The sequence below is a fragment of the Sus scrofa genome, chromosome 6, assembly GCF_054392235.1.
Source record: "Sus scrofa isolate SSC_HxYL_T2T_F1_AM1 chromosome 6, Sscrofa_HxYL_maternal_Yorkshire_Landrace_v2.0, whole genome shotgun sequence".
Lineage (NCBI taxonomy): Eukaryota > Metazoa > Chordata > Mammalia > Artiodactyla > Suidae > Sus > Sus scrofa.
The window spans coordinates 63,260,536-63,282,638 of NC_139388.1; the positions used below are offsets into that span (position 1 = coordinate 63,260,536).

At 45.9% G+C, this 22,103-nt stretch overlaps 2 protein-coding genes across 3 annotated transcripts in view; one reads left to right on the top strand and one right to left on the bottom strand.

The window, feature by feature from the left end:
• Positions 1-4,375: 4,375 nt before the first annotated feature.
• Positions 4,376-22,103, bottom strand: part of GP6 (glycoprotein VI platelet) — a 242,993-nt gene continuing 225,265 nt past the window's right edge. The window contains exon 10 of the mRNA XM_084962094.1: positions 4,376-5,206. Coding sequence (XP_084818220.1) covers positions 5,199-5,206 — 8 coding nt within the window. The 3' untranslated portion in view covers positions 4,376-5,198. The remainder of the gene's footprint in view (positions 5,207-22,103) is intronic.
• On the top strand, positions 7,220-10,919 carry LOC100517285 (leukocyte immunoglobulin-like receptor subfamily A member 6). Of its 2 annotated transcripts, XM_013988697.3 has the most exons (5): positions 7,220-7,287; positions 7,455-7,490; positions 7,675-7,959; positions 8,104-8,449; positions 10,445-10,919. In XM_013988697.3, the coding sequence occupies exons 1-5, from the start codon at positions 7,254-7,256 to the stop codon at positions 10,659-10,661; spliced, it is 918 nt and encodes a 305-aa protein (XP_013844151.2). In that variant the 5' UTR covers positions 7,220-7,253; the 3' UTR covers positions 10,662-10,919. The 2 variants fall into 2 exon arrangements, with proteins under 2 accessions (XP_013844151.2, XP_084818228.1); XM_084962102.1 differs by lacking the exon at positions 8,104-8,449.

The following is a 22,103-nucleotide window of genomic DNA, read 5'->3' on the forward strand; positions in this document are numbered from 1 at the left end:
TCTGCAACCTACACCACAGCTTACAGCAACGCCGGATCCTTAATCCACTGACCAAGGCCAGGGACTGAACCTGCAACCTCATGGTTCCTAGTTGGAGTCGTTAACCACTGCGCCACGATGGGAAATATATATATATATATATATATATATATATATATATATATATATATATATATATATATATTCTTTTAATATTCTTTTCCATTACAGTTTATCTCAGGATATTGGATATAGTTCCCTGGGCTAGACAGTACACCTTTGCTTATCCACTTTGTACATAATAGCCTACATCTGCCCAATCCCAACCTCTGCGTCCATCCCTCCCCTCCCCCCCACCCCCCACTTTTCTTACTCCTATGACATGAGGCTACACTCACATCACAGGTGTGGGTCCACACACAAAATCACCTTCATGCTCTGGTCCATTTTCTTGGGAGATATTTTTGCTTGATTTTTAATTTCCACATTCACTGCTCTATGTTGCTGACCCCCTTCTTTTCAACCCAGAAAAAGAATCTGTCTTAAATAACTGGATCCCTGGGTGAAAATCGGGTCTCATCTAGGCCAGATAAATCCAAAACCACCCCCCTAAATCCTCTCTGGACCCCTCAAGTCCGAATCTCCTCCAAAGTAATACCCAGAATCATTTCTGCCCAAATACCACCGGTTTGAAGGATATGTGAAGTGACACAAGGCATGTGACGTGACAACCAAGTGGTGAGCTGGTGAACCAGCCCTCTGAAAAAAAAATCACTTTTGCAAATGGTCTGATTTGTTCACATCTGTTTCTTTGCTAAATACTTCATGCCCGACATTTTTTTTTTCATTATAGCTGGTTTACAGTGTTCTGTCAATTTTCTTTCTTTCTTTTTCTTTTTCTTTTTTTTCCCACAACACACTTTTTTCCCCACTGTACAGCATGGGGACCCAGTTAAGAGGATATTACAATAATGAGCATATATGTCCCAAATATAGGAGCACCAAGATACCTACAACAAATACTAACAGACATAAAAGGAGAAGTTGATGGGAATACAATCATAGTAGGAGACTTTAACACCCCACTCACATCAATGGACAGATCCTCTAGACAGAAAATCAATAAAGCAACAGAGATTCCAAAGGAAACAATAGAAAAGTTAGACTTAATTGACATTTTTAGGACATTACATCCAAAAAAAATTAGAACACACATTCTTCTCAAGTGCACATGGAATATTCTCAAGAATTGATCACATATTGGGGCACAAAGCTAACCTCAACAAACTTAAGAGTACAGAAATTATTTCAAGTAACTCGTCTGACCACAATGACATGAAACTAGAAATCAACCACAGGAAAAGAAATGAGAAAAAACCTACTACATGGCAACTATAAAACATGCTACTAAAAAACCAATGGGTCAATGAGGAAATCAGGAAAGAAATTTAAAAATATCTCGAGACAAATAACGAAGACATAACCTCTCAAAATCTGTGGGATGCCACAAAAGCAGTGCTCAGAGGGAAGTTCAGAGCAATACAGGCCTTCCTCAAAAAAAGAAGAAAGACCTCAAATTGACAACTTAACCCATCACTGAAATGAATTAGAAAAAGAAGAACCAAAAAACCCCTAAAGTCAGCAGAAGGAAGAAAATCATAAAGATCAAAGAGGAAACCAATAAAATAGAGATTCAAAAAACAATAGAAAAAAAAATCAATAAAACCAAGAGCTGGTTATTTGAAAAGGTAAACAAAATTGACAAACCTCTGGCAAGACTCACCAAGAAGAGGAGAGAAAGAACCCAAATAAACAAAATAAGAAATGAAAAAGGAGAAATCACAACGGATACTGCAGAAATGCAAAAAACCATGTGAGAACACTATGAACAATTATATGCCAACAAATTTGACAACCCAAAAGAAATGGACAACTTTCTAGAGTCTTACAGGCTGCCAAAATCGAATCAAAAAGAAATAGATCAACTGAACAGACAGATCACTAGAAATGAAATTGAATATGTCATAAAAATACTCCCTACAAATAAAAGTCCAGTCCCAGAGGACTTTACAGGCGAATTCTACCAAACATACAAAGAGGAACTTATACCCATCCGCCTTAAATTTTTCCTAAAGGTTAAAGAAGGAACACTCCCAAAGACATTCTTTTTTTTTTTTTTTTTTTTTTTTTTTTTTTTTTTTTGTCTTTTTGCCTTTTCTAGGGCCGCTCCCATGGCATATGGAGGTTCCTAGGATAGGGGTTGAATTGGAGTTGTAGCCAATGGCCTACGCCACAGCCATGGCAACACAGGATCCGAGCTGCGTCTGCCACCCACTCCACAGCTCATGGCAACACCAGGTCCTTAACCCACTGAGCATGGCCAGGGATCGAACCCACAACCTCATGGTTCCTGGTCAGATTCGTTAACCACTGAGCCACGACGGGAATTCCTTAAAGACATTCTATGACACCACCATCACCCTCATTCCAAAACCAGACGAAGATACCACCAAAAAAGAAAACATAGGCCAATATCTTTGATGAATATAGATGCAAAAATTCTCAACAAAATTTTAGCCAACTGAATCCAACAACATATCAAAAAGATCATACACCATGATCAGGTGGAATTCATCCCAGGTTCACAAGGTTGATTCAACATACCCAAATCAATCAACGTCATACACCACATTAACAAAAGAAAAGTCAAAAGCCACATGATCATCTCAATAGATGCATAAAAAGCATGTGACAAAGTCCAACATCCATTTATGATAAAAACTCTCACCAAAGTGGGTATAGAGGGAACATTCCTTAACATAATCAAAGCAATGTAAGACAAACTCACAGCAAATATAATACTAAGTGGAGAAAAATTGGAAGCCTTCCCACTAAAATCTGGAAGAAGACAGGGATGCCCACTCTCACCACTGCTATTCAACATAGTATTGGAAGTCCTAGCCACAGCAATCAGACAAACAAAAGAAATAGAAGGCATCCAAATAGGAAGAGAAGAGATAAAACTGTCACTGTATGCAGACGACATGATACTATACATAGAAAACCCTAAGGACTCAACCTAAAAACTACCTGAACGCATCAACAAATTCAGCAAAGTAGCAGGATATAAGATTAACATTCGTAAATCAGTAGCATTTCTGTATACTAACAATGAAACTTTAGAAAAGGACTACAAAAATACAATACTTTTGAAAATTGCACCCCCAAACATCAAATACCTGGGAATACACCTGACCAAGGATGCAACTTTCTTTTTTTTAAATTAATTTATTTTTCAACTGTTACTTCCCCAATACAATTTTTTTCTACTGTACAACATGGTGACCCAGTTATATGTACATATATACATTATTTTTTCTCACATTATCATGCTCTATCATAGGTGACTAGACATAGTTCCCAGTGCTACACAGCAGGATCTCATTGCTTATGCATTCCAAAGGCAATAGCTTGCATCTATTAACCCCAAGCTCCCAATCCATCCCACTCCCTCCCACTCCCTCCCCTTCCCCCTTGGCAACCACAAGTCTATTCTCCAAGTCCATGATTTTCTTTTATATGGAAAGGTTCATTTGTGCCCTATATTAGATCCCAGATATAAGTGATATCATACAGTATTTGTCTTTCTCTTTCTAACTTACTTCACTTAGTATGAGAGTCTCTAGTTCCATCCATGTTGCTGCAAATGGCATTATTTTGTTCTTTTTATGGCTGAGTAGTATTACATTGTGTATATATACCACATCTTCTTAATCCATTCATCTGTCGATGGACATTTGGGTTGTTTCCACGTCTTGACTATTGTGAATAGTGCTGCAGTGAACATGCGAGTGCATGTGTCTTTTTCAAGGAAAGTTTTGTCTGGATATATGTCCAAGAGTGGGATTGCTGGGTCATATGGTAGTTCTATGTATAGTTTTCTGAGGTACCTCCACACTGTTCTCCATAGTGGTTGTACCAGCTTATATTCCCACCAACAGTGCAGGAGGGTTCCCTTTTCACCACACCAATTTTCTACTGTACAGCATGTTGATCTGGTTACACATACATGTATAGATTCATCACAAGTGATTAGACATAGTTCCCAGGGCTACACAGCAGGATCTCTTTGCCCATCCATTCCAAAGGCAACAGTCTGCATCTACTAACCCAGGACTCCCAGTCCATCCCACTCCCTCCCCCTCCCCCTTGGCAACCACAAGCCTATTCTCCAAGTCCACGATTTTCTTTTATATGGAAAGGTTCATTTGTGCTGTATATTAGGTTCCAGATATAGGTTATATATACGGTATTTGTCTTTCTCTTTCTGACTTACTTCATTGAGTATGAGAGTCTCTAGTTCCATCCATGTTGCAGCAAATGGCATTATTTTGTTCTTTTTTTTCTTCTTCTTTTTTTTTTTTTTTTGGTCTTTTAGGGCCACACCCACGGCATATGGAGGTTCCCAGGCTAGTGGTCTAATTGGAACTATTGCTGCTGGCATACACCAGAGCTACAGCAATGCCAGATCCAAGCCACATCTGTGAAAAACACCACAGCTCACAGCAACGCTGGATCCTTAACCCACTGAACGAGGTCAGGGATCGAACCCGCAAGCTCATGGTTCCTAGTGGGACTCGTTTCCACGGTGACACAACAGGAACTCCTACTTTGTTCTTTTTTATGGCTGAATAGTATTCCCACCTTTAAGATGCTATTTTGTCGACAGAATCAACTTTCACAAGTGAGTATGAGTCATCCGTGGTACCGCACAGATGCTCCTGATATCCTTCTATCCCACAGGTCATGGTAATTTCCACCTCACTCTCACACCACAGTTTTGGTGAAATTATGATGCCCAAATCCTAGCACCTTCACATTAGAGGTCAATAGAAAACAGTGGCATAAACAGCTGTGGGAGAAGAGCTGAAGCCTGACGTGGGGGCTTAACATGGGGGACGTGAGGGCAAGCAGGTAGGACAAGACCAAGTCCCTTATATGCATGCATTTCTCCCCTGCCAACACTTTCACCTTTGTCCCATAATGATAATTTGGGGGAGTAGAGAATTCCTCACTTACCCTTAATTCCTTGATGGCGCTTTGTACTGTCCCCTTATCTCTTGGCATTTTCTTTCTTCAATTTCCTTTACTTTGTGGTGAAACATCAAGACACACATTTCACATACATAGTCACACATCCTCGCATTTGTATGTTCCGTCTACGTCTCTGTAAAAGACCCAAGAATTTGCCTCTCACACTGCTGCAGACATTGTCCTCCCTGACTTCCTTCAGAAAGTCACAGCATCCACAGTACTTCCTCCTTCTCCTCCCCACGTACCCAGATTTTCTAATTCCGGTCTCTCTGTACTGTGTCCTACAGAATTCCCTCAACATTGTGTTCCAAGTTCATAATTGGCTCTTTGGCTATAACTTCTTGATGAAAAGGATATTTTGAGTGTATTGATGAAAGTATTATTCTTTTGCCCCTGGAAGTTATTTCCCTAGTTCATTGCTAAAATTCTGTATACCTCTAGAATATGATCCCTTTTGCTGTTACAAGAATTTATGTTCCTTCTTTAATTTTTCAGATGTATAAACACACCTCAATTAAAATGTTCCATATATTCCTAGTATCCTTTTTCTCCGGATGTGAGAAGACGAACTACTAACTCCGTAGTGACTCCTCACAGCTTATCATTAGGATTTCTCTCCGGTGTTCATTTCTATTGCATGCTCAGCTCCCAGATACCTGACTTTCCATAGTTTCTCCCAGGTCTGTCCTGACATTCAGAGCCGAGATGGGTAGATTCTTACAGCTGCCCTGCCTCCTGGCATCCACTTTCCCCACCTCAGCATCCAACTAGGAATGTGCCCAGCAGGCATGGCCCCCAGGTGAGTCTCACACTCACACGTAAGACAGACACCTGCGTAAGACTGTCATACATTAAATCTTTTCCAAAACACACAGGGGATGTGGCTGAGGGCTGACCTTGGGGCTGGGTCAGTGAGCAGAGATACCCCAGTGCCCGTTCACAGTTATGGGAAAGGGGCAACACCACTTCCCGCTTGGACCTGGCGCCCTCACCCCTCCCTGCCTGTGAGGACCTGGGGTCCCTGTCCTGTCCACGGGGAGCTGGAAACTGCCGCTTAAATAACCCCCTTGTTATATTCAGGCTCTGGGGGTCGCTAAGACTTGGCAGCTTCTTCCTCTTCTTTTTTGGCTGTGGTTCCCTCTCTGTTTTGGGAGGTTTCATTTCTCCCTTCCTACAGTAGACTGTGCCTATGTGTTTCTTAGAAAACATAAGCAGCACTGCTTGGTGTGAGGAGCAGATGAGAGCACGTCAATCATCCGCGGGGACTCTGAGGTCTGACACCTGGATCCTGTCATCTCCTCCCCTGCCCAGGCCTCTTCACCAGGTCTGCAAATTCGCCAACACTGGGTCCCTTCATGTCCTGGCACCACTGAGCTCACAACGTCTCTGAGGAGTGGGGTTCAGACCACAAGGTGCAGACGAGCAAACAGAGGCTGAGAGACGGGACGTCACTGCTCAAGGTGCACGGGCAGAGCATGACCAGGAATATTTAAATAATACCAGCTCTGTCCCTCGAGTCAGAGCACTAACCCACTCTCTGTCCCACAATTCTGAAGACAGAACCAGAGCCGGAGGAGGAGACTCTGCTCAAGTGATCGAGGAGACCAAGGAGGAAGGAAGAATTGGGGGCTTGTTCCCAGGAAGGTGTGGTGGAGGCTGTTGCAAGAAAAAAGAGAAGTCGTGGGAGGGGCTGTAACGGAGAGAAACCCCACACTATGGGCTGGGGGAGGACTCCTGTTTCCTTCCTTTGTGTCTTGTATTTCTCCTCTGCTCTCATGGCCATGTTGACCTGCACTTAGATGCTAGATGTGTGTCTCTAATGACCTGAATTCTGCAGGGCATTTATCTGAAGCATCTCCAGGACTGGTGACCCCTGTCCACACGGAGGAGCCACAGGGATGTGCTGATGGATGGGCAGAGGAGGAAGGAGACACAAGGGGAGGCTCTGAGAGGAAGGACACACCCTGGTCACCTGTACCTGGAAGGGGCACCAGGTTTGTCATGGACACAAGTGCCAGGCTCTCAGGAAGAGGCAGTTCCCCTTCCTGTGGGGCTTCGGACGTGACAGCCCCATGACAAGGAGGACCAGCCTCCAAGGGGCCACACCCTGCAGTCTGTGTGTCCTGAGGGCGCCGGGCTCTCCTCCAGCTGCACAGCCTGGACCACGGGGAGGAGACGCCATGACCCCCACACTCCCAGCCCTGCTCTGCCTCGGTGAGATGCAGGGCGAGGGGAAGCCCTGCTCCGGGAGGGACCCGGAGGGACCCGCCCCCTCCCCACACCAGCCTGTGCTCTCGGGACACCCAGCACCCAGGGGGCGCCCGGGCACGAGAGGTTCTGCTCAGAGTCCAGGGCGAGTCCTCACGGGTACTCTCTTCCAGGGCTGAGTGTGGGCCTGGGGACCCAGGTGCAGGCAGGTGAGTCACTGCCCAGGGGTCCCAGCGCCTCCTCTCCTCCGAGGGGACAAGGGGCCACCCCCAGGCACTGGGCATGGAGATGGCAGGGAGGGGCTGGAGGGCGGGCAGCCAGGCAGGGTTGGGCTGAGAGCTGGGGGCCTGGGGGTGGGGAGGTCTTGTGACCGGGTCTCTCGTGTCCTTCCAGGGACCCTCCCCAAACCCACCCTCTGGGCTGAGCCAGGCCCTCTGGTCACCTGGTATAGCCCTGTGACCATCTGGTGTCAGGGGACCCTGGGGGCCCAGGAGTTCCTTCTGTATACAGAGGGAAGCCCAACTCCCTGGTACCGACTGAGCCCACTGGAGGCTGGGGACAAGGCCAAGTTCTCCATCCCGTACATGACCCAGGACTACGCAGGGAGATACCGCTGTTACTACATCAGCCCCACTGGCAGGTCAGAGCCCAGTGATGCGCTGGAGCTGGTGGTGACAGGTGAGGGGACACTCAGGGGGCCCAGCCTCAGGCTCTGCCCTCAGGCAGGGGTCTGCTCTCAGGGTGGGTCCCTCTCACAGACCAGCCCTGGGGGAGCTCAGGGGCTGTGAGCCCCATGTAACAAGCTGCCTCCTTCTCTCCTAGGAGCCTATGAGAAACCTGCCCTCTCAGCCCTGCCCAGCCCTGTGGTGGCCTCAGGAGGGAACGTGACCCTCCAGTGTGGCTCAGGGCACGGATATGACAGGTTCATTCTGACTAAGGAAGGAGAACACAAGTCCTTCTGGACTCTGGACACACAGAGATACCCTAATAGGCAGACCCGGGCCCTGTTTCCTATGGGCCCCGTGACCCCCAGCCACAGGGGGACGTTCAGATGCTATGGCTCTTTCAGAGACAAACCCCAGGTGTGGTCACCCCCCAGTGACCCCCTGGAGCTCCTGGTCTCAGGTGAGGGGGGCCCAGCCTGGTCCCAGAGGCTTTGGGGCCCCAGGTAGGTCCCTGGGGGCCTGGCTCAGAGCAGAGCCCCATGTGAGGGGGAGGCTCAGGGGGTGGGGCTCCTGGACCAGAACCCAGAGTGTGAGAGACAGTGAGACCTGGGGGCCAGGAGGGACAAGGGGGTCATGGGGGAAGCAGCCTCTAACCCAGGGCTCTCTCTCCCCAGGGGGCTCTGGGAAGCCCTCCCTCCTGACCCCGCAGGGCCCTGTCGTGGCCTCTGGACAGAGCCTGACCCTCCAGTGTCGCTCTGCCATCAGCTACGACAGGTTTGCTCTGGCCAAGGAGGGGGCACGGGTCCTCCGCCAGTGCCCTGCCTGGCAGCCCCAGGCTGGGCTCTCTCAGGCCCACTTCCCCCTGGGTTAGGAGAGGAACCTCCCCAGGGGCCGGTACAGATGCTACAATAGACACACCACTCCATCTAGACAGAGTCTCTCCTGCCAATGTCTCCATCTCAGAATCTGAGCCTCTGGAGTCCCAGCCTCCCCCTTCCCCACAGATACTCTCCTGTATAGACAAGCATCCCCACCTGTGGGGACCACTCAGCAAGGCCCCCTCATGCTGCTCTGTGCATATCTGAGACCAAGGAGGGATGGTGCAGGGCTCACAGGAGTAACTCCATGGATGACCGCCCAGCGCACCTGTGGTGCACGGCTGTTTGCTTTGCACCTGTGCATGTCTCTATTGTTGCTCTTGGTTGGAGAACTTTGCAGCAACCTAAGTTTCCACATGTCTGCAAAAAAAGAAAGATGGTGGTGGGGCCTCTTTCCTCTGTCCTGCCAACCCTGTTCGGTCTCAAAGGTGCTAAGTGTCCACACGTCTGCTCCCCTTCTACTCTGCCTCCTCTCTAAACCCCACAAACTTGACCTGACTCCTAAGAACACACCAAGAACTTCCTGGAGATCTGCCTCCTTATTGCCTGTGTATTTCTAGTAACTGACCCAATCTGTGCTACATGTATGAATTTCCTCTCTTTCTCCTCTGAGTATCTGTATATATAGATACACACATATATGTTATATACACGGGTATGTAGGTGAATTTTTTTATAGGTGTATACTTGCATATAGACATATTGACATGTAACGTTAGCATTTAACAGATATGTGCATGCATTTACTATATGTATGATAGGTAATTTATACAATGTAATATATGTAACACATTATAACAAAAAAATGTCTATAGGGAGTTCCCTTGTGGCACAGCAAGTTAAGGATTTAGCATTGTCACTACAGCGGCTTGGGTCACTGCCATGGCATGGGTTCAGTCCTTGGCCCAGGAACTTCCACATGGCACAGGAGCAGCCAAAGCAAAAGTATACAAAAATATATCTTTTATATGTAGGTAAATAAAACATTATATAAATACTACACTTATTCTTCTACACACACAATTTACAAATATTCACCCTTAAGTCCCCATTTTTTCATCTCCTGTGTTGTCATGCTTGTTACTGATCTTCCATATATCTCATGCTCCAAGAAGGCAGAAATACGGTTTTTATTACCTGTGAACATTACATCACCTTTAGGAAATATGGATTTGCAAGGGTGTGTGTGCCCCACACTAAATATACCAAACTCTATGAAGAATAATTTAATCAAAAAAGAATACATGAACAAAATGCTCCAGCAGCCCAGGGGAAACCCAGCAAAGTAGAGACAGGGTTCACTAAGGAACCGCGCAAAAGCTGTGCCAGGAGAACTGGGGACACTGAGAACACAGAACCTGGGGAAGGGCTGTGTGTCTCCAGCTCCTCACTCACATCCCTACTTCATGATTCTCAGGACCAGCAGACACAATCTGCCCATCACAAAACCACTCAAATCCCACGAGCGGTGAGGAGGAGGAATCCTCAGTTATGGGGCTGGGTTCTGGGGTGCAGGTCCCATAAAGGGAGGCAGTGCCCAGGATTCTGGGGGCGGGGACTGGGATCTGCCCTGACCTCTGCGACCTCTCTGTCCACAACCCCTACCCTCTCCCCCCCAAGACTACACAGTGGAGAACCTTGTCCGGATGGCCGTGGCTGGCCTGATCCTGCTGGGCCTCGGGATTCTGCTCTTCCAGGCTCAACACAGCTATGGAGGAACACAAGATGCGGCCAGGAGCTCAGAACAGAAGCAACAGGGCACCGTCCAGAGTGGCAGAGCCTTAGAAATGACCTGATGGGCCCAGAAGGTTCTGGAAGAGAATCTGCAGTGTTGTGAGAACTGCCTGCTGAGGCCATGGAGGGAGAGACAGGGTGTGGGTGCGGGGGGAGGACTGGGGAGTCCCTGTGCAGGGCTCTGCCTCTGTTACACCAAGGTGCTCTCCTCCTCCACGGACGCCGCTCCCTGACGGCCTGTCCTCTCTCACCTGGGACATGAGGCGCAGCCCACACGGCAGGTGTGTGCCCACACCTTAAACACCTGCGTGCTCTGGTTCAGTTTCCTGCAATATAGTTTCCTTTGTTTTTAATTTCCACATTCTCTGGTGTGTGATATTGATCTCCATTCCTTTGCTCATACACAGAATAGGGTTCAAGTAACTGAATAAATGGGTGTAATTGGGGCCCAATTTGGGACACATGAATCCAACACTCACCCCTTAAGCCCTTTCTGGACCGTCAAGCCCTCCTCCCCTCATCAGATGACACCTGACATAGGTTCTCCAGAAACACCAGAGTTTGAAGCAACACCCTAGTGTTTGAAGTGACAGCCAGGTGCTGTGCCAGTAAGTGGGCTTTAAGAATATACCTTTTTAAGCATGATAATTGTACATGTATGTGTAACTGGGTCACCATGCTGTACAGTAGAAAAAAAATATTGGGGAAATAACAATTGATTACAATTAAGACTCCTTGATAAGAAAAAGAAAGAAAGAATACACCTTTTTAAAATATAAAAAGTCCATATTTGTGCAATTCATCTGTCTTTAGTATAACTCTTCCTGGCCAACGTCAAGGTACCCATGCAAATGCACTGAAGGCAGAGGTGGGAAGTAGTGAAGAGAGTTGTATAATGGGTGTTCCCATTGTGGCTCAGTGGAAACTCATCTGATGAGTATCCATGAGGACACAGGTTCAATCCCAGGCCTTGCTCAATGGGTTAAAGGTCCGGCATTGAGACAAGGGGGGCAGACACCAGAAGTAAGAGAGGCTACAACTCTAGTATCTGTCAAAAGGTCACCACACCAAAAACCCATAAAAATGAAAAGACAGAGAACTATAACTCAGATGAGGGAGAAAGGAAAAACCCTAGAAAATCAGCTAAGCAATGAGGAGATTCTTAGCCTCCAGGAAAAAGACTTTAGATTGTTGATGCTGAAGATGATGCAAGACATTGGGAATAAACTGGAGGCAAAGATGGATAACTTACAGGAAACACTGAGCAAAGAGATACAAGATATAAAACTTAAACAAGAAGAGATGCAAAATATAATAACTGAAATAAAAATTCACTAGAAGCAGCTAACAGCAGAATACAGGAGGCAGACGAATGAATAAGTGAGGTGGAGGACAGATTAGTGGAAATTACAGCTGCGGAACAGAAAAGAGAAAAAAGATTGAAAACAAATGAAGAGAGTCTCAGAGAACTCTGGGACAGCGTGAAATGCACCAACATCCATATTATAGGGGTACCAGAAGGAGAAGAGAGAGATAAGGGGACAGAAAAACATTCCAAGAGATAACAACCAAAAACTTCCCTAACATGGGAAAGGAACCACTCACTCAAATCCAGAAAGCACAACGAGTACCATATGAAATAAACCCAAGGAGGAATACACTGAGTCACTTATTAGTCAAACTGGCCAAGACTAAAGACAAAGAGAAAATCTTGAAAGCAGCTAGGGAAAAGAATCAGATAACATACAAGGGAACCCTGATAAGGTTGTTGGCAGATTTTTCAACAGAAACTGCAGGCCAGAAGGGAGTGGCATAATATACTTAACGTGACGAAAGGAAAAAACCTCCAACCAATAATACTTTACCCAGCAAGGCTCTCATTCATATTTGAAGGAGAAATCAAAACCTTCACAGATAAGCAAAAGCTGAGAGAATTCAGCAACACTAAACCAGCCTTACAATAAATACTAAAGGAACTTCTCTAGGCAGAAAAGACAGCAACAGGAAACAAAAATACCACAAATGACAAGGCTCACCAGTAAAGGTATATATACAGTAAAGATACGAAATCATCCATGCACAATTATACCACAAAAATCAGAAATCATGAGAAGAGGTGGGTACAAATGCAGGACACTGGAGATGAACTTGCAGTTAAAAGAACAACAACTTAAAACAATCTCATATACATATAGACTCTCATATCAAAACTTCAGAATAACTGCAAACCAAAAATCTACAATTGATACACAAATAAGGAATCTCTGAAGAAGAAACACATCTCATAGTCAATAAGTGCATAATCTACCATGAATGGGGTCATTTGACATCATTCTTGTAATGATGAAGTCTTCTTAGATCTGACTCTGATTTCCTCTCCATCAAAGAATTTATGATAATTATAATTAAATAATGCAACTGTACAATTAAATAATACAGTTATACAATTGCATTATTAATAACCATTTCTCTCCATGGTACAATGTAAGGTCTATAATGTCTTGTTTATCACATCACCTAGAATGGCGTAATGCCTATACTGAAGAATCAATAAGATGTAACAAATTGTGAGGACATATTTATATAGTTTCACTGTTTTTTAACCAATTTATGCATTTTATATTTTACTTACTTTCAGAGGGTGTATTATTTTTGTTATTCTTACCAGTTAAGTTATTCTTTTTATTATGCTATATGAAATATTTAATGGTATATAAGGCTTTCTTCTTTATAAATTTTAGTTGCATAATATACACAATTTTTAATATAATGCTAATTCTTAAAGAAAAATTGAAATGTAATAGATAATACTAAATGGTAAAGATGAAAGCCATACAAAATGGGATAAAGCATAGAATAAATTTCCTATTTGTCTCAGCATATCTTCCATTCCACTTCTCCAGAGGGAGACACAATCTGTTTCTTAAGATCCATGATATAATAATCTGTCTGAATGTAATTGTGTTTAAATATATGTATTTTATTCTGTAAAAAAATATTCTGTGATAATCTATGTGGGAAAAGAATGTGAAAGGGAATGGATGTATGTACATATATAATTGAATCTCTTTGTTGTATAGCAGAAATTATCACAACCTTGTAAATAAAAAAAAAAACAAAGTCCGACATTGCCATGAGCTGTGGCACAGGCTACAGATGGGGCTTGGATCCTGTGTTGCTGTGGCTGTGGTGTAGGCCAGTGGCTACAACTCCAATTCTATGCCTAGCCTGGGAACCTCCATATGCCACAGGTGCAGCCCTGAAAAAAAAGGGGGGGTTGTGATGAATCAGCTGGAGCACACCTCATGGATGATGACGATGCTGGGCACAGTTGTGTCGTTTACACTAAACATCAAGACGAGACCATTTCCACTTCAGTTTGATGCCCTGTGTCCACGAACCTATGATGCCAAAATCCCAGTGCGTCCCCACGAAAGGGAAAAGATACAGCCAGAAAAATATCAACTGTGGGAGAAAACCTTCAGCCCTGTGCATCCCAACACACACTTGGCAGGAGAACTAACTGCTCCCGCCCATCTGGGACGTAACAATTACCAGTCACAAGGAGGAGACACACAGCTCCAACCCACCGTTTTATAACCTGGAAGAACACGTGGGCATAACCACTCGTATTTGTGGGTGAGCCTATGGACAGAAGGGCGGTTACAAGAAAAAACCCTAGAAGTGAATCTCACCAAAAAGGAATGACTCGTGTCCAATGCGACGGAGTTTTTCATGACAGAGAGAGTCTCAAAATTCAACGCTCACGCTCCTGGTGACGGATGTCCGAGCACGATGGGGAACAAGTGAAGACAGACGTGAGAGTGTGTGTGCCCGGGGCTCCAGCTCATCCAATTCAAGAGGAGACAGCAGGTCCTCCGGGGGCGGGGGTTGGTCGAATCCCATCAAGAGAGGAGGGGCAACGCCACGTGGCCCCGTGGTTGTCACACACCAGGTGAGGATGTGCTGGCAGGTGCAGAGCACAGGGGCAAGAACACCGGCCACCCCCTGCTGACACGACTTTGGGGACGCCCATCTACCCCTCGTCACGGGGAAGTGGTGGGCTTTGCTCCATTCCCTGTCATCACGGGCACACAGTTTAGTGAGGTGGGGCTGGAGCAGGGTGGCAAAGCCACCCCTACACTAGTGACCGATTTACAACAAGCGGCGGTGCATCCGGAACAGCAAACCCCTCACACGCTGACACTTTCCCACACACCTTGACCTCACCTGCCTGATCAGCATCCCCTGAGTCCCATCGGACACTGAGCTGCCGCCCAGGTGAGAGACCGGGGCTCTGAGCAAACACTTTGCCAAACAGCAGGTGGCATGCAATGCAGGACGGAGCCCGGGTCCCTGCGAGATGATGAACATATCACCCACCAAGACGCTCACTTGGGATGGAGGCCACCAAGGTGGATGTGGTGGTTCATTCAAAGAAGGGATTTTACCCCTTATGCAATATTTGGGGATCACATAGACTTGGTTCCAGGTAGAACCCACTCAGGTCTGGTTTCTGTTTGGTCCCCATTGAGTGAGGTGGGAGTCTTGGAGTAGGAGAAAACTCATGGAGAGAAACGCTTTCCTTTGCTGTGGAATTCCTATGTCAGAGGTCTTTATATGCCATGTTTGTACATCTATTCTCTCCAACTCCACTCTCTCTCATCAAACACCAAGTTTCCAAGTGTGCCCCCCTGCACTGCCTCAGTGAAGTGGTGTCCACTGCAGGGAAGCTGGCCCAGCCTGGATCCCAGGACAACACGTGTCCACATGGCACTCGGCAGCCATGAGACCTCTGTGCTGGGGACCTTCGTCTAGTCTCCTTCTCCACGGGACTCTCAACACTTCTCTTCAGCTGAGACACTTCCCATCTCTCAGCTCTATCCTCATACCACACCCCCTTGAGGTCAGCCTTCCAAGACACCCAGCTGGTTATGGTCCTCTATTATCTCACTTCCAAACCGCAAGGACTGACTCAAACGTAATACCTGTCATCCTGTGCAATAACACATGTTTTGAAATTACGTGTTTGATATCCATCACATTTCCAAGACTGGTAAGGATCAGAGAACAGAATCCAGGTGAGTTACACACTATTTTAGTTTTCCTGCTTGGTGCACTGTATGAAATATAGTTGATTTTGTATATCAACATTGTTGACAGAATGGACTATTGGTGAAAAACAGAAAAGGATTATTTCACACACACACACACACACACACACACACACACACACTGCTATAAACCAAGCCAGCATCCTCTCCAGCTGCCTCCCTCTTTCATTTCTGTAAATTTGGGTCCTCTTTCTGTTCCCTGTTTTCCACTCCACACAGCTGAGACATAACAGATGACAAACTGAAATGAGCCAATTAATTTTTTTTAAAAAAACACAACTGTAGAAGTAGGGTCAGCCCCATAGTTTAGGGGGAGATGCAAAATGAAAATTCAGGACCCCCTGTTCAGATTTCAAGGTGGTTACCTCAGAGCAGGGAACCCAAGGTGAAGCCCTGTCTGTCTGCACAGCTCACCCCCCAGGAAGCCAGCTCTGCAAGAAGCAATGGCTATCTGATACGCACCCCGAGGTGCAGCCCAGCGTCTCCTGAGAGCCCCCTGGGTGCCAAGGCCGAGATGGGTGCTGCACACACCCCATCGCTGAGTCTCTACCACATAACTTGCGTGGGAGGGGGGTCATTTCTTTTGTACAGATGATTCCAGGCTCATGAAGTAATTTGCCTAAAACGTGCTGGATTAAGGCAACCATTGAAACTATGCATAGGTCCAACTCCAAGAATTGACCTGTTTCAGCTCCCAAACTCCCACTCAGACCTACCCCAGGATTGTCCTGAGCAGACGGCAGGTCCCTCACTCCCAGCTTCATGGTCCAGGTCCCCACCTCACCCCAGTCTCTGTAATCTCAAGGCAGGAAGCTCTGGGCAAGGGAACCAGAGTCTGGGGTCAGGTTTCTCAGCATTCCATTCCCAGAAGGAAGCTTGCTAGGGATGTGAGCCTGAAGAACAGACCCACTATCCCTAAGTCTTGGTGTTGTCATGGAAACCAGAGACGATGTTTGGGAGGAGAGGTTCCGGCAGAAAAAGCACACCCTGAAAAAACTGATACCCCACAGACAGTTCATTCCCGTACAGAACTTCCTCTGGAAAAGAAAGCGTGGGGCACCTTGATGAGAAGCTCCTATCTCCTCCAAGGCTCTCCCAGCACCAGGATCCCATGGTGACAGGCAGTTGTGTGTGACATTTTAGACGATGAATGATGTGGTGCTCTCATAAACCTCAGGAGACACTGCTATATAATCCACTTGTACACGTGAAGAAGCAGAGGTCCAGAGATGGGGCAGTAGGCTCAGAGTCACAGAGGGCAGAGAACTCAGAAACGAGCCCAGCCTTCTCCTACCAAAGCCCCGACCTGCAAACCCTATGCTTTCCCACCTTGGATCAGTTTCCTCGGGCTATGGTACCATGACCACTACCTGGGGAGATGAAAAGAACAACCATGTCCTCTCCAGTTCTGGAGGAGAAGTCCACAGTCAACATCTCATCCCCTTGAGGGTTCTGTGGGGAAATCCTTCTTGCCTCTTCCCAGGGTCTGCTGGACCAGGCACCTCCTGGTTTGGGCAGCACACCTCCACATTCCCGTCCAATTCTACACGGCCAGCGCCCCCCTGGGTATCCTTGTCCTCATCTGGCATTCTTCTCCCTGTGTCTCTTCCCTTCATCCAGTAAGGACACCAAACATATCGGACAAGGACTACTCTATTTCAGTACCATCTCATCATAACGTGATCACGTCTGCAAAGACCTTATTTCCAAAAAACCCACATTCACAGGAACTAGGGCTGATGCTTTCAACCTGTTATTCTGGGTGACCATTCAACGCATAACAACTGAGAGAAAAATATACATAAGGGTGAATTTACCGAAAGAGGTGCAATGCTTATACACAGCAGGTGGTATGTGTTTGTTTCACCTGCAGAGGGAAATTTGAAAGGACCTACATTAATGAAGAGACATCCCAAGACCATGGAAGACAATGCTGTAAAGATGACCATACTCTCCAAGGAAATCTGCAGAATCAATTCCACCCCTACCAGAATCCCAAAGGCTATTTCAGCAAGGAAAAAAGAAAGCCATTTCTCTAAGTCACGGTAATTGCAAAAGACGCACAAAAAAGCCAAGAAATCCTTTTTTTAAAATTTATATAGTCTACTATCTGCTCACGTATGAACTCACTTCTCATAACAAATGAGGTGTGTTCCATTACTGTATACCTTTTAGTTTTACTTTAATTAAAGAGGAAGAGGCAATGGCTTGCCCAAGGTCATGCCACACGCAAGGATAGATCCAGGCTCAAAGCAAGGGGGTTTGTCCACAGAATCGCACCCTTCCTAGAAACGCTAGTGGCTTTTTATTGTCAGCAGATTATCGGAAGAGGTCAAAGTAGGCATCTTATTAGTTGTAGAAAAGGCATGTGATAACATTCAGAATCCATTCCTGACTTTGGAATAAAGCACTTAGACTAGGACAAAAGCCTATGGGTTTTTTTTGACATGATAAAAAGAATCTATCTGAAATCAGGATCCAACAACACAATTAACAGGGAACGTAGGCGTTCCGTCGTGGCGCAGTGGTTAACACATCCGACTAGGAACCATGGGGTTGCAGGTTCGATCCCTGGCCTTGCTCAGTGGGTTAAAGATCCGGCATTGCCGTGAGCTGTGGTGTAGGTTGCAGATGCTCGGATCCTGCGTTGCTGCAGCTCTCGCGTAGGCCGGTGGCTACGGCTCCAATTCGAACCCTAGCCTGGGAATCTCCATATGCCACGAAAGCAGCCCTAGAAAAGGCAAAAAGACCAACAAACAAACAAACAAACAAACAAAAAACAGGGAACGTAGAGCCACCCACTCTAAAGTCATGTACAAAGCAAAGATGACTACAGTTATTTAATACTGTTGTGGGAGTTTCACTGAATGCAACCAGACAAAGGGCGGGGAGGGAATAAAGAATTCGACTTTTGGAGAGGAGAACAAATCATCGTTATGTGCAGATGATATGGTATTCTACCCAGAAAACTAAAGGAGATTAAAGATGTACTAAAGCCAATGAGAGTCCAGTACAAATACAACAGCCGAGAAATCTTGAAAAAGAAGAACCAAGTTGGACACCATACACTTCCTGATTTCCAAATTTATGACAAATTTCCAGTATTCAAAACAGTGTGATGTTGGAGTTCCTGTCATGGCTCGGTGGTTAACGGATCCAGCTAGGAACCATGAGGTTGTGGGTTTGATCCCTGGCCTTGCTCAGTGGGTTAAGGATCCGGCGTTGCCATGAGCTGTGGTGTAGGTCACAGACGCGGCTTGGATCCCTCGTGGCTCTGGTATATGCTGGTGGCTATGGCTCTGAATGGACCCCTAGCCTGGGAACCTCCATGTTCTGCGAGAGCAGCCCAAGAAATAGCAAAAAGACAAAAAAAAAAAAAAAAAAAAAAACCAGTGTGATGTTGACGTGAGAACAGACACATTGATGATAGAAATAAAATCAAAGGACCATATATCAACCCATACATATGATCAGCTGATTTCTGATAAGGATGCCAAGATCATTCAACAGAGAGAGGGCAGCACTATCGACAACAGCCAAGACATGGAAGCACCCTAAATGTTCATGACAGATGAATGGATAAAGAAGATGTGGTACATACACACAATGGAATACTACTTAGCCATAAAAAAGAATGAAATTATATCATTTGCAGCAACATGGATGGACCTAGAGATTATCATACTAAGTAAAGTCAGGCAGAGAAAGACAAACAACCCATGATATCACTAAAATATGGAATCTAGTAAAAATGATACAACAGAACTTATAAAAGAGAAACAGACCCAAAGATTTGAAACCAAACTTATGTTTACCGAAGAGGAAATGTCAGCGGGGAGAGATAAATTAGGGGGTTGGGGTTGATAGATACACACTACTATATATAAAATAGAAGCGTAACAAGGATTTAGTCCATAGCACAGAGAAGTTGACTCAATACTCTGTAATAACCTATATGAGAAAAGAATTTGAAAAGGAATGGATATATGCTCATGTGTAAATGATCTACCTTGCCATATACCTGAAACTAACACACCTTATAAGTCAACTATATGCCAATAAAATTTTTTAAAAAAATGATTACAGGAAAAAGTTTGAAAAAAAAGAACAGCCTCTTCAGCAAATGGAATGGGGAAAACTGGATCTCTGCACGTGGCAAAGCTGGAACTTACAAACACCACATACAAAGAAATTGGCTCAACGTGGATCAGGTTAACAGTTAAAAGTATCAATCACTGAGACAAAAACATAAAATAAGGACTTTGAATTTGACAAGAGTTTCTTTACTTTTATTAAAGGACAGTGGTTTACAGCATACCAATTTCTGCTGTACGGCAGAGTGACCCAGTCATACACACATACGCATTATCTTTCTCATACTACCTTCCATCATGTTCTATCCCGAGAGATTAGATATAGTTCCCTGTGCAACACAGCAGGATCGCGTTGCTTGTCCACTCTAAATGTCATAGTTTGCGTCTACTAACCCCACACTCCCCGTCCATCCCACTCCCACCCCCGCTGGCAAACACAAGTATATTCTCTATGTCTGTTGGTATGTTTCTGTTTTGTAGACAGGTACATTTGTGCCACATTTTAGACTGAACATATGAGTGATATCATATGGTATTTGTCTTTCTTTCTGACTTGATATGACACACACACAAAAAAAACAGAAGAAAAATGAAAAAGAGATGAATAGAACTGCATTAAAATGTAACCTGTAATAGCATAAAAAACTATCAAGAGTATAGAAGACAACCTAAAGATTGGGGGGGGTGGAATTTGCACTTCATCTATCTGATCAGAATACCGTATCTTGATATATAAAGAATACTTTTAACTCAACAAGAAGTACCCTAATTTGTCAAAGGCTTGGATCAATATTTCTACACAAAGGAGACACACAGACAGTGAGCGCAGGAAAAGATGCTGAATTCATCAGTCATTAAGACAATGAAGACACAACCCCAATGAGATACCACTTGACACCCTCTAGATTAGCCAGCATTTGAAAAATAATTGAAGTGGTGAGGATGTGGACAACTCGGAGCCCACATGCATCCCTGCTGGGAGTGGGGAATGGTCCTGCCACTGTGGGGAGCAACTGGCCATTCCTAAAAAACAGTCAAACCTAGAACTGCCCCATGACCAAGAAATTCCACTTCTGGTAGAGTTTCAGTTACTCGAGACGGATAAGCTCTAGAGATCTGCCACAGCACGATGTGCCTGCGATAGACCACACCACACTGCACACAATGATGTCTAGGGAGGACTCTTACCACATAAAAAAAAAAGGAAAAAAAAAGATAGTTTCCAAAAGATATTCACAGAAAATTTTAGGCAGGGATGTTCAAAAACTACTCATACTAGATGAAAAGTGACAGCAATTCAAATGCTCGATGCAGATGAAGACAACACACAAACAAAACCACTGCTCACTGTCTCCACTTGATGCTTTGCCCACAGCATCGAAGGAGGAGTGACTGGCCGGGGGCAAGCGGTGGACAGGAAATGACTCAGAGGTCTGGATGCAGAGGGATGACGAGAAGGGGCTGCTGCTGAGAAAAACAAGGAAGTCGGAGAGAGGAAGTGTTTGGGAGAAACGCAACCACACACCCAGCCCAGGAGGGAGGGGGGGCCTCCAGGGGTCAGAGGACAGGAGTATCAACACCTCCCTGAGCCCCTTCTTCCCCGGGCTCCTCCATCCTCCAATGGCCCCACTTGTACCCTAGACCAGCAAGGGGACGCCGCAGGGGCCCTCGAGTCTTCGCTCTCTCCCAGTCCACAGACAACAAACCAGCCCACAGGCCTGGCCCTGAGCCCTTCCCATCCCTGGCCTGGTCCCACACCACAGTCAAGCTCAGGGCAAGACGCAGGAGGATGTGCTGGTGCGACCCCAGCAGCCTCCTTCCTGGCGTTCCTGCCCCAGGACCTCATGCCCAGCTGGGGGAATTTATTCGCACGGCCCCAACCTCTACTACCGCAGAACCCGCCCCTGCAAAGCATCCTTCCAGGGTCTCCACCTGCCCTCAGGAAACTCCAAGGGCCCCCACCTGACATCCCACGAGGCTGGTGGTCAGAATGAGCTGACCTCTCCAGCACCAGCCAAGCTGACGCCCCCCTCAGGCCCAACTCATCCAGGAGTCATCTCCTCTCCCCAGACACACACAACCAGAGGTATCACGTGTGGTTCTTCTCAAGGGCCGACCCTTGAGCCTGGTTTTCACATCACAGACTCCTGCCCAAACCTCCCGGACCATGAAGACAACAAAGAACTCCGTTCCACAGGGAACGTGCCTGTTGTAGGATTCATTTAAGGGTTTCCTGAGAAATGTACACACACCACTCAGGTACTGATCCAGGCATCACTTCGTGGTCAGACTGATGCTGGAGCCGTCTCACTCTGTATTCCCACGACATTCTGCTGC